Raw genomic sequence first — 12,500 nt, 5'->3', positions numbered from 1 at the left:
ACACACACACACACACACACACACACACACACACACACACACTCACACACTCACTCTCACACACACACACTCTCTCTCCTGTATTGTTGAATGAAATTAGAAGTGCTCTTCTTCTGTATGCTTTAGGGAGATGGAAGCTCCTGTAGGGTTGAATGAAATATATGTCTTATTGTGTAGAGTTAACAGTGCTCTTCTTCAGTATGCCTTAACGTGTATAATATATGTCTTATTGTGTAGAGTTAACAGGGCTCTTCTTCAGTATGCCTTAACGTGTTCAGGGAGATGGAGGCTCCTGTAGTGTTGAATGAAATATATGTCTTATTGTGTAGAGTTAGCAGGGCTCTTCTTCTGTATGCTTTAGGGAGATGGAGGCTCCTGCAGTGTTGAATGAAATATATGTCTTATTGTGTAGAGTTAGCAGGGCTCTCCTTCAGTATGCCTTAATGTGTTCAGGGAGATGTGGGCTCCTGCAGTGCTGTGTGCAAACTGCTACTGCATCTGTTCCACTCAGTACTCGCTTGTGTGGTCGTCAGACCTGAACGTGTTGGGAGGACGCGCTAATTCACTTCAGCCCGGCCTCTTTAGGCAGTCTGCCTATGCCCCATTGAGCACACACCCAATGACGGAGAGGTTAACCAACCGTCCCACCCTACACACACACACACACACACACACACACACACACACACACACACACACACACAGTCTAGTCTAGGCATCAGAGTAGGCCAAGGTGAGGAATCAGTGCTAAACCCACGCACACACACGTTTAGATCCATGGCATGGCACGCTGGGTGATGGAGACCTTCACCTGTCACCTAACACACCTGATGTGTGTGTGTGTGTGTGTGTGTGTGTGTGTGTGTGTGTGTGTGTGTGTTTGTTTGTGTGTGTGTGTGTGTGTGTGTGTGTGTGTGTGTGTGTACCTTCAGACCTTCACCGGTCACCTAACACACCTGATGTGTGTGTGTGTGTGTGTGTGTGTGTGTGTGTGTGTGTGTGTGTTTGTGTGTGTGTGTGTGTGCCTTCAGACCTTCACCTGTCACCTAACACACCTGATGTGTGTGTGTGTGTGTGTGTGTGTGTGTGTGTGTGTGTGTGTGTGTGTGTTATGTACCTTCAGACCTTCACCTGCCACCTAACACACCTGATGTGTATGTGTGTGTGTGTGTGTGTGTGTACCTTCAGACCTTCACCTGTCACCTAACACACCTGATGTGTGTGTGTGTGTGTGTGTACCCTCAGACCTTCACCTGTCACCTAACACACCTGATGTGTGTGTGTGTGTGTGTGTACCTTCAGACCTTCACCTGTCACCTAACACACCTGATGTGTGTGTGTGTGTGTGTGTGTACCTTCAGACCTTCACCTGTCACCTAACACACCTGATCACACCTGACCCTTTTAAAATGCTCTTCTCTGAGCATCAGCCGTCCGTGGACATGTTGGCTATGAGAGAGTGGTGATCTGTGTGTATGCCTGCACGCTCGACTCATACCAGTCTCCTGATGTCTTCAAGAGCAGGGAGCTGCGTGTCTGTGTGTATGCCTGCACGCTCGACTCATACCAGTCTCCTGATGTCTTCAAGAGCAGGGAGCTGCGTGTCTGTGTGTATGCCTGCACGCTCGGCTCATACCAGTCTGTCTCCTGATGTCTTCAAGAGCAGGGCGCTGTGTGTATGCCTGCCCTGCACGCTGGGCTCATACCAGTCTCCTGATGTCTTCAAGAGCAGGGCGCTGCCTGTCTGTCTGTCCCACCTGATCCAGGCGCTGGAACACTATGTGATGTGGCGAGGCAATATGCTATTTGGTGCCCAGTGAAAACGTTATTGGCACTTTGAAGTGTTTTTTAATCGGTGCTATGGTTGTATAAATGGCAGACGTGTGTGTGTGTGTGTGTGTGTGTGTGTGTGTGTGCCTGCCTGCCTGCCAGCCAGAGGTGCATTGATTGGATACGTGCTGTAATAAGCACCCTGCTTCTGGGCCCCTGTGGCTTCTCTCATTGGCTCATACAGTAGCCTTTGATTATTTGTCACTCGTTAATGACTGGGTCTCTCTGTTGCACTCTGGGCTTTGTGTCAACTAATTATGTGGTAATCATTATGTGTGTGGCGTACAACTACTCTTACCTTTGAGTGCTTCATTTGACTCGGGCTGGAGGTCGCCGTGTGCTAATCGCTGTGTGCTAATCGCTGTGTGCTAGTTGTGTGTAGGGCTACGCTCACCTTTGACTATTTCATTTTCTTTGCTTTGTTCACATATCCTTCATTTAGGTCTTGGTCTTTATTTAGGATCTGTGTGTGTGTGTGTGTGTGTATTATGTGTGTGTCCATTTGTCTATCTGTCTGTCTGTCTTTACTTGGTGTCTTTGTGGGCGTTCATTCAATGTGGGTATGGGTGTGTATATGGGTGTCTACAGTCGTATGTCTTTTGTATGGTGTGTACGAAAGTATAGATGCACCTGAGTATACGGTCATATGGTGTGTGTGTTTGTGTGTATGTGTGTGTGTGTGTTTGTGTACAACTGTGTGTGTGTGTGTACAACTGTGTGTGTGTGTGTGTGTACAACTGTGTGTGTGTGTGTGTGTGTGTGTGTGTGTGTGTGTGTGTGTGTGTGTGTGTGTACAAATGTGTGTGTGTGTGTGTGTGTGTGTGTGTGTGTGTGTGTGTGTGTGTGTATGTGTACAAATGTGTGTGTGTGTGTGTGTGTGTGTGTGTACAACTGTGTGTGTGTGTGTGTGTGTGTGTGTGTGTGTGTGTGTGTGTACAACTGTGTGTGTGTGTGTGTGTTGTGTGTGTCTCCATGTAAGGCATCAGAGTGGTGTGCCATTGGTGTTTGGTAATTACCGGGTAGAGCGCTTGTTGAGGCCCAGTCAGGCTCCATCACGGTGCCGGTGCTGAAGGTCTAAATGGGGGCTCTTCACCACCTGGGGTCCCAGCGAGAATGCAGCGAATGTGTGTGTCTGTGTGTGTGTGTGTCTGTGTGTGTGTGTGTGTGTGTGTGTAGCGTGCCTCTCTCCCCCTCGGGGCTCCAGGGCCATATGGGCACTAGACTGCACGGGGCCCGTCTCTTTCTCAAGCGCTGCCGATGAAAAGCCTCCGCTGAGTCTCACACAAAGGGAAGGAAGGGGTGCAGAGGTGACTCCTTTATGGCGTCCATTTACTGCAGCTTTTTCTCATTCATAGCCCTTTTCTTTCCTTTTGCCAAGCTTTCTTCAAGACTGCTTGCATTTCACTGAATGCAAATGATGGTGTGTGTGTGTGTGTGGGGGGGGGGGGGGGGGGCTTTGGTCTTGCTTGTGTTTGTTAGGAGATTTCACATGTTGGATCTGTTGCTCTTCATCTTCCTGAACCACAGCCTCTTCCAGAAGATTGGTGTTTTTCTTATTACTCTCACTGCTTCCACGGCTGGTTGAGATGGAGTGTGTGAGCAGAGCAAGAAAGGAACATTAGAGGCAGAGACACTTCCACCAATTTAAGTGTGTGTTGTGCAGAGACACTTCCACCAATTTGAGTGTGTGTTGTGCAGAGACACTTGCACCAATTTGAGTGTGTGTTGTGCAGAGACACTTCCACCAATTTGAGTGTGTGTTGTGCAGAGAGCTGTAATCATGGCGACAGCAGCTGAGAGCAGGCAGTCTGGTGAATTGCGCCCTCATAAAAAAAGTACAGTTTGTGTTTGTGTCGTAAACTGTACAAATGCCTCTCCTGACGGTAATTATCCGGACCGCGCGCCGTAATGATTCAGCGTCGCTCCTCGCTCCTCGCTCCTCGTCAATGGTCATATATCTGAGGCTCTCCTCCTGGGAGCAGTGTGTTTGCCACACACACACTTACATCCCATAATATCACCAGGTCGTGGTCCCCGGCTGCAGCGGGCTGGAGGACGGCCCCTCCACCACACCACAGGCTGTGTGTGTGTGTGTGTGTGTGTGTGTGTGTGTGTGTGTGTGTGTGTGTGTGTGTGTGTGTGTGTGTAGCGCACCTCTCTCCCCCACGCCACAGGCTGTGTGCATATGGTTTAATTATTGATTGTGCCGGGAGGCCCCGGCTAATGTGCCAGGGAGAATAGCGGCAGCCCCAGGTGGCCGTGGAGAATAATGCCCAGGCTCGTTGCCCCCGGGGCAGGCTGGAGAGGGGGCCTGGGGGGGTGGGGGGAGGTCACGCTGGGGAAGATGGAGGGGTGCAGCTCCGGGTCTCTGCTGGCCCGCGCGGAGCCTTTGACTCGGCGCTCCAGAGCAGAGGTTAAAGACACGGGGGGTCCCAGACCATTTAGAGAGGGGATGGAGCTATATGCAAACATCACACGGTAAACAATCACACACACACACACACACACGCTCACAAGCACTCACACACACACACACACACGTACATAGACATAGACACACACACACACGCATTCAATGGGGACAATACACAGGCCATTTGGCTATACATATGAAAGCATCAACAGATGCACAGATGTCTTTGGGGAAAGGAGTGGGAATGTTTATTATTATTTAAAAATGCACTTGTGAAACACGTGCCCCCACACACACACACACACACACACACACACACACACACACACACACACCCCTCCAGTCATCCAGTCATTAGAGCATTTTCCTCTTCTGGGAGTCTTCGGCTTAACACATCTCCACATCCCCGGGATGCTGAGTGGTGTGGTATGGTGTGGTGTGGTATGGCGTTGTGGTGTTGTGATGTGGTGTGGTGTGGTATGGTATGGTGTGGGGTGGTATGGTGTGGTGTTGTGGTGTGGTGTGGTGTGGTGGGGTGTGGTGTGGTGTGTTGTGGTGTGGTGTGGTATGGTTTGGTATTGTGTGTGGTGGTATGGTGTGGTGGGGTGTGGTATGGCGTTTTGGTGTTGTGGTGTGGTGTGGTGTGGTTTGGTGTGGTATGGTTTGGTATTGTGTGGTGTGGTGTGGTGTGGTGTGGTGGGGTGTGGTGTGGTGTGTTGTGGTGTGGTGTGGTGTGGTATGGTATTGTGTGTGGTGGTGTGGTGTGGTGTGGTGTGGTTTGGTATTGTGTGTGGTGGTATCATCTGGTATGGTGTGGTGTGGTATGGTGTTGTGGTGTTGTGGTATGGTGTGATGTGGGGTGGTATGGCGTAGTAGTGGTGTGGTATGGTGTGGTGTGGTATGGCGTGATGTGGTGTGGTGTGGTGTGGTGTGGTGTGGTGTGGTATGGCATGTGGTGGTGTGGTGTGATGTGGCGTGGTGTGGTATGGTATGGTGTGGGGTGGTATGGTATCTATCCCTCCACAAACATACACAGCCATGCCTGATGCTAAATGTAAATGTAATGATGCTACTGGTGGTTTTATCCTTTATGAATCGCCTCAGAGACTCACCCAACACCAAAGCCCTACGTTCTGTGTGACAGTGTGTGCCCTACTCTGTGTGTGTGTCAGTGTGTGCTCTACTCTCTGTGTGTGTGTGTGTCAGTGTGTGCTCTACTCTGTGTGTGTCAGTGTGTGCTCTTCTCTGTGTGTGTGTGTGTGTGTCAGTGTGTGCTCTACTCTGTGTGTCAGTGTGTTCCGCACACTGTGTCTGAAAGTGTCTGGATATGTGTGTGTTTTTTGTTGCATCCCTTAATAGAGTGTGTTCAGTGGCAGGCAAAGAGCAGAAGCATGCGTCGTTGTGTTATTTATCGTCAGATAGCTCATCTTTATGTGGAAGCCAAGCACGCCTCCCTCTCACTCCCGGCCCCTCACCGAGCAGCTGCTCACACGCCTAAGTCCAAATAAAACACCACACAAGACTTCCTCATCTCCTCTCTCTCTCTCTCTATCTCTCTCTCTCTCTTCTTTTACTCCTCCTCTCTTTCTCCCTCTCCTCCCTCCATCCTCTGCCCTCCCCCCCCGCTGTTGCTCCTGACGTGCGTTGGCAAACTCTGGGCGCGGCGCTGCTCGTCCGAGGGGAACGACGGGGCCGTTTGCTTTACACTTTTTGCCGCGCCATTGTGTGCTTCATGGCTTGTGTCGGGGCGGAATCACTGTGCAGCGATTGACCCCGCGTCTTACAGTGCTTGAATATGATGATGGCCGTTTCATGACTGGAATAGCAAACAGCCCTAATCTGTCTCTCCCGAGTCTCCTCTCCTCTCCTCCTCTCCTCCTCTCCTCTCCTCTCCTCTACTCCTCGCTCCTCGCTCCTCTCTGAATGTGAGAACCACTGAGAAGGAAACGACAAAAAAAAAGGGGGAAAAAAAGACGAATATGGTCTTCTTTGTCTGTGTTGATATTGTGTTTGGTTTTGTTTTGTCTTTAAATGAATCTGTTGACGTTTTTCTCATCTCACAGTTTTGACACTCAAATGGAATTAAGTCAACCGTATAATTTTTTTCTCTCTCATACTCAGACCAATGTCTGGATTTCTTTTTTCAGTTAAGAAGTAAGAGAATATTCCATACCAGTCTCCCAATATTTTTCGTCATGTGTATCTTTCGTCATGTGTCGTCATGTGTATCTTTCGTCATGTGTATCTTTCGTCATGTATCGTCATGTGTATCTTTCGTCATGTGTATCTTTCGTCATGTGTCGTCATGTGTATCTTTCGTCATGTGTATCTTTCGTCATGTGTATCTTTCGTCATGTGTCGTCATGTGTATCTTTCGTCATGTGTATCTTTCATCTTGTGTATCTTTCGTCATGAGTATCTTTCGTCATGTGTATCTTTCGTCTTGTGTATCTTTCGTCATGTGTATCTTTCATCTTGTTTATCTTTCATCATGTGTATCTTTCATCTTGTGTATCTTTCATCATGTGTCGTCATGTGTATCTTTCGTCGTGTGTATCTTTCGTCATGGGTTGTCATGTGTATCTTTCGTCATGTATCGTCATGTGTATCTTTCGTCATGTGTATCTTTCGTCATGTGTCGCCATGTGTACCTTCACTCCCAGACGAGCTAAGATAAGGAGCAGATAATCCTTTTCATAAACAGTTGAAAGCAGTTAAGAGTCAGACAGCTTAAGGTGGCCACTCTCTATTTATTCCAGTCAGGCTAATTAAACATAAACAAACAGAGTATGTGTGTGTGTGCGTGTGTGTGTGTGTGTGTGTGAGTCTCGCTCATCTGTGCTCAAAGAGAGAGCAGCAGCCTCTTCTTCAATTATCAACAGGTTCAGAGTAACACTCACCCAAAGTCAAACTCAGCAATTAACAGTCTAATTAAGTGCCCAAGCCATTATGGCGTTTCCTAGTTACAGAAACAAGGGAGGCATTGATCTCTGCTGGGTTCTGATTGATCGGTTGATTGATCCGCATGCGTTCCTGCTCATCAGAGGGGGGGGGGTCACACTGGACTGGTATCGAAGGCAGGTGTGATATCCATAGCTGCGGGTTAAACCCATTAGACCACAGTGATGTAGGGATAACGGACTGTCAATCACACACACTGACACATACTAACACACACACACACACACTGACACATACTAACACACACACACACACACACGCACACACACACACACACACTGACACATACTAACACACACACACACACATGCACACAGAGTGAGACACGTTTAGTTCATCCATTTCATACTGACACACACAGAACAAATTAATTCACCCAATCGTTCATCTATGTACATGAACACATTGCCTCATTTATTAATTATCTCACACTAATGTCTAGTGTGGGTGTGTGTGTGTGTGTGTGTGTGCAGGAGGAAGTTCTTGTTAGGTTCTTGGAGGAGGTCCCTCAGCTTTTGGCTCAGCATGCGCGCCCATCCAACAGGACCATCTACTCCACCTGGGAGCAGTTCCTGGCCCACTTCCTCCGATACGGTGAGAGTCTCTCATGGCATCATGCCTGAACCTTGCATCAGCATCAGCATCATCTGTGCATCTGGTCTCTATCATCATGCCTGAACCTGCATCAGCATCATCTGTGCATCTGATCTCTATTATCATGCCTGAACCTGCATCAGCATCAGCATCATCTGGTCTCTATTATCATGCCTGAACCTTGCATCAGCATCATCATCATCTGTGCATCTGGTCTCTATTATCATGCCTGAACCTTGCATCAGCATCAGCATCATCTGTGCATCTGATCTCTATTATCATGCCTGAACCTTGCATCAGCATCAGCATCATCTGTGCATCTGATCTCTATTATCATGCCTGAACCTTGCATCAGTATCAGCATCATCTGTGCATCTGATCTCTATTATCATGCCTGAACCTGCATCAGCATCAGCATCATCTGGTCTCTATTATCATGCCTGAACCCTGCACCTGCACCTGCATCAGCATCAGCATCATCTGGTCTCTATTATCATGCCTGAACCTGCATCAGCATCAGCATCATCTGGTCTCTATTATCATGCCTGAACCCTGCACCTGCATCAGCATCAGCATCATCTGGTCTCTATTATCATGCCTGAACCTGCATCATCATCATCTGTGCATCTGGGTCTCTATTATCATGCCTGAACCCTGCATCAGCATCAGCGTCATCATCATCTGTGCATCTGGTCTCTATTATCATGCCTGAACTTGCATCAGCATCATCTGTGCATCTGGTCTCTATTATCATGCCTGAACCTGCATCATCATCATCTGTGCATCTGGGTCTCTATTATCATGCCTGAACCCTGCATCAGCATCAGCATCATCATCATCTGTGCATCTGGTCTCTATTATCATGCCTGAACTTGCATCAGCATCATCTGTGCATCTGGTCTCTATTATCATGCCTGAACTTGCATCAGCATCATCTGTGCATCTGGTCTCTATTATCATGCCTGAACCTGCATCAGCATCATCTGTGCAGCTGGTCTCTATTATCATGCCTGAACCTGCATCAGCATCATCTGTGCATCTGGTCTCTATTATCATGCCTGAACCTGCATCAGCATCATCTGTGCAGCTGGTCTCTATTATCATGCCTGAACCTGCATCAGCATCATCTGTGCATCTGGTCTCTATTATCATGCCTGAACTTGCATCAGCATCATCTGTGCATCTGGGTCTCTAGCTCACGGCCATGATGCTCCTAGGTGCTTCCTCTCGCTCAGGGTAGATTTAAGACGGTTCTAGTTTTTAATGAAATCTTGCATCACTAGTCTACACCAGCTGGGTTGGCAGGAATGTGTCTGTCTCATCCAGCATCGTGTGACAGCCATGTCATTAAATGACCAGTGTGCCCTCTAGACCTCCGCATGGTAGATTGATTAAACTCTCCCCTGCACGTGTTTCTGGGGACTGAACACATCGACTGATTGGATAAAGATTCCATTCCACCCGGTGCATACTGCTAAATAACGCTCTCTCAGACACCACGTCACACACTGCTAAATAACGCTCTCTCAGACACCACGTCACACACTGCTAAATAACGCTCTCTCAGACACCACGTCACACACTGCTAAATAACGCTCTCTCAGACACCAGAAACGGAACACATGCAGAGGTGATGTCTCAGCTTAGGAGGGACTGTCTCCAGAGTAACTGTCTCCATAGTGAATGTTTCCAGAGTGAATGTTTCCAGAGTAACTGTCTCCAGAGTAACTGTCTCCAGAGTAACTGTTTCCAGAGTAAGTCTCCAGAGTAACTGTCTCCAGAGTAACTGTTTCCAGAGTAACTGTCTCCAGAGTAACTGTTTCCAGAGTAACTGTCTCCAGAGTAATTGTCTCCAGAGTAACTGTTTCCAGAGTGAATGTTTCCAGAGTAACTGCCTCCAGAGTAGAACTGCATGATCTGACCTGTCCAGCTCTACTCTATGTGCCACGGTCTCATCCTGCGTTTCTAATCCTAATTACTTTTGGATGTTCCTTCTTTTACACGAATGCTAATAGTAATGAAAAATAATATTTAAACATTCTCAATCCTTCCCTCTCTCTGCTTGCTCTCATCTCCCACACCTTCTTTCATTCTCTCTCTCACTCTCTCTCCCTATCTCTCTCTCTCTCCCTCTCCCTCCCTCTCTCTCTCCCTCTCTCTCCCTCTCTCTCTCTCTGCCCCCCCCCCCCCCCCCCCCCCCTCCAGGTGGTGTGGTGGAGGCCTACCCCCCCTCTGAGAGTGTGACGTGCCTGACGGTGGACCTGCTGGTGGAGCCGGCCGGTGAGGTGCGCGTGCTGTGCTGCGGGGACCAGTTCCACGGGCCCAGCGGTCTGGAGGTGCTCGGCTCGTCCGTGCCGCAGACCTCCATCTGCCCCGAGGCCCTCCACCGGCTCTGCGACCGCGTGGGCCGCGCCTGCCTGGACAGGGGCATCCTGGGATACCTCGCCCTCGACCTGGTCACCTTCCTTCACCCCAGCACCATGGAGCAGCAGGTCAGAGGTCGGGGGTATAGTAAGCGAGAGATATGTGAAGACAGAGAAATGGAGGGAAAGAGAGGGAAGGAAGGAGAGAGAGAGGGAGGCATTTCTTTCTTTTTTGTCTTTACCCCTTTTGCAATAACACGTGACATGTGAGTGTCATGTTCTCTATGTAGATAGTGTTAAGTGCTGTGCGCTATATGTTCTCTATGTAGATAGTGTTAAGTGCTGTGCGCTATATGTTCTCTATGAGGATAGTGTTAAATGCTGTACGCTATGTGTTCTTATTTGATTTGTTGTGATACAGAGGGAGAGAAGGGGCAAAGAGGGAAACAGAGTTTGGCGTTTTGGTTTGTTTTCCTTTCTGACCCTTTCCCCCCTCTCCGTCCCTCTAGTCACCTAAACACCAAACCCAACCAGCGACTGACCACACACATAAATCACACGTCTAACCACGTTTGGGCCGCAGCACCAAACCCATCTGAGCGGCCTGGCTGAGCCGGCGCTAACTCTTATTTAGAGGTCAGACAGAGACGGCTCCCCACAGGAGTACAGGGCTGTGTGAGGGCAGCACGAGGGCCTGGGGTTAGAGGTGAGGTGTGTGTGTGTGTGTGTGTGTGTGTGTGTGTGTGTGTGTGTGTGTGTGTGTGTGTGAGTGTGAGTGTGTGTGTGTGTGCTGGGGCCGGTGCTTTAATGCTGGTGGTGTGTGAGAGACCACTCAATCTGCTGCTGAGGGAGGTGATTGGGCAGATAGATGAGTCTAAGAGGGCCCCCAGGAGAGCGCTGAAGCACACACACACACACACACACACACACACAATCACACACTCACACACACACACAAAGGCCATCTAATAAACTGTCAGGTCTTATTGTGTCAATAAACTAATTCCCGCCTTTAAGGCTGTGACCTCTGACCCCTGATAGCACTGCAGTGGTGTGGTGCAGCTTTGTGTCTGTCAGGACACGGGTCAGCCTGGAGTGATCACAGACGCACGCACACACACACACACACACACACACACACACACACACACACACACACACACACGCACACACACACACACACACACACACACACACACACACGCACACACACACACACACACACACACACACCCACTCACACACACACACTGGTGGGCCCAGGCTTTGTCTTAATGTGTCACCTGGGATTCTCTCCCAAATGGCTCCTTGTCTCTCGCTCCCTTTCATTCGTCTGCTCTTCTTTCTATTCATCATTTCATTTCTCCTAAATTGATTTGCTCTCCACCACAGCTGTTTATTTTCCCCTCAAGATGAGAATTTCATCTGAGTCCATTTTCCTTTTCCTTTTCCTGTGTGTGCATGCATGTTTGTGTGTGTGTGTGTGTGTGTGTGTGTGTGTGTTTCTGAGTGTGTGTGTGTTAGTTTGTGTGTATGCATGTGTGTGCACGTAAGTGTGCGTGTGTGTGTGTGTGTGTGTGTGTATGTGCTCTGATGTTTGGCCAGTGAGCGTGGTGTATCAGAGGAGCTGCTGGGGGGGTGTGGGAGGGGGTGGGGGGGGGGGTGGGGATGTAGATATCTGGTACAGTATCAGCTTGCAGGCAGAGGCAGGCCTAACAGTAGGTGGCTAAGTGATATTCGCTTCACGCCTGGCTGAGTGGGGGGACTGCTGTTTGCCTTATGTCTCTCAGGCGCTTTGTCTGTGTGTGGCTGGGTCTATGTCTTTTTATGTGCGTGTGTGTGTGTGTGTGTGCGACTGAGTCTATGTACTTTCAGTTTGCGTGTGTGTGTGTTTGTGTGCGATAGAGTGTATGTATTTTCAGTGTGTGTGTGTGTGTGTGTGTGTGTGTGTGTGTCTGTGTGTGTGTGTATGTTTTGTGTGTCTGTGTGTGTGTGTGTGTGTGTGTGTGTGTGTGTGTGTGTGTGTGTGTGTGTGTGTTTATTTTTTGTGTGTGTGAGAGTAGTGGGGTGTTTTAAGCGTGAGAGGCTGTCTGCAGTGAGAGTAATTAGAGAGCGATTACAGTGGAAGAATAGTGTCTGTTTAACCTCCTGACCCCTCTGCTGTGCTCTGATTTACTGACCCCCCGTGACACATCCTTAAATTCAGATCCCCCCCCTCAGTCAGAGAGATGTATGAGGGGCGGAAGGGCAGAGGAGGCAGAAGAGGAAGCAAAAGAGGGGGCAGAAGAGGAGGCATGCTCCGACTCCGACTCACACATGTGGTGTGTGCTTTTAATTCT

General features: G+C 49.0%; 1 protein-coding gene across 2 annotated transcripts in view; it reads left to right on the top strand.

The window, feature by feature from the left end:
* Positions 1-12,500, top strand: part of iqch (IQ motif containing H) — a 44,160-nt gene that overhangs the window by 18,769 nt on the left and 12,891 nt on the right. For both annotated transcript variants that reach the window (XM_031564801.1, XM_031564800.1), the window contains 2 exons: positions 7,678-7,798; positions 10,004-10,290. In XM_031564801.1, coding sequence (XP_031420661.1) covers positions 7,678-7,798; positions 10,004-10,290 — 408 coding nt within the window. The remainder of the gene's footprint in view (positions 1-7,677; positions 7,799-10,003; positions 10,291-12,500) is intronic.

This window comes from Clupea harengus, chromosome 3, assembly GCF_900700415.2.
Source record: "Clupea harengus chromosome 3, Ch_v2.0.2, whole genome shotgun sequence".
NCBI lineage: Eukaryota > Metazoa > Chordata > Actinopteri > Clupeiformes > Clupeidae > Clupea > Clupea harengus.
Note: the sequence above shows the minus strand (reverse complement) of the source record. Positions and strands in the feature narration are given on the sequence as shown.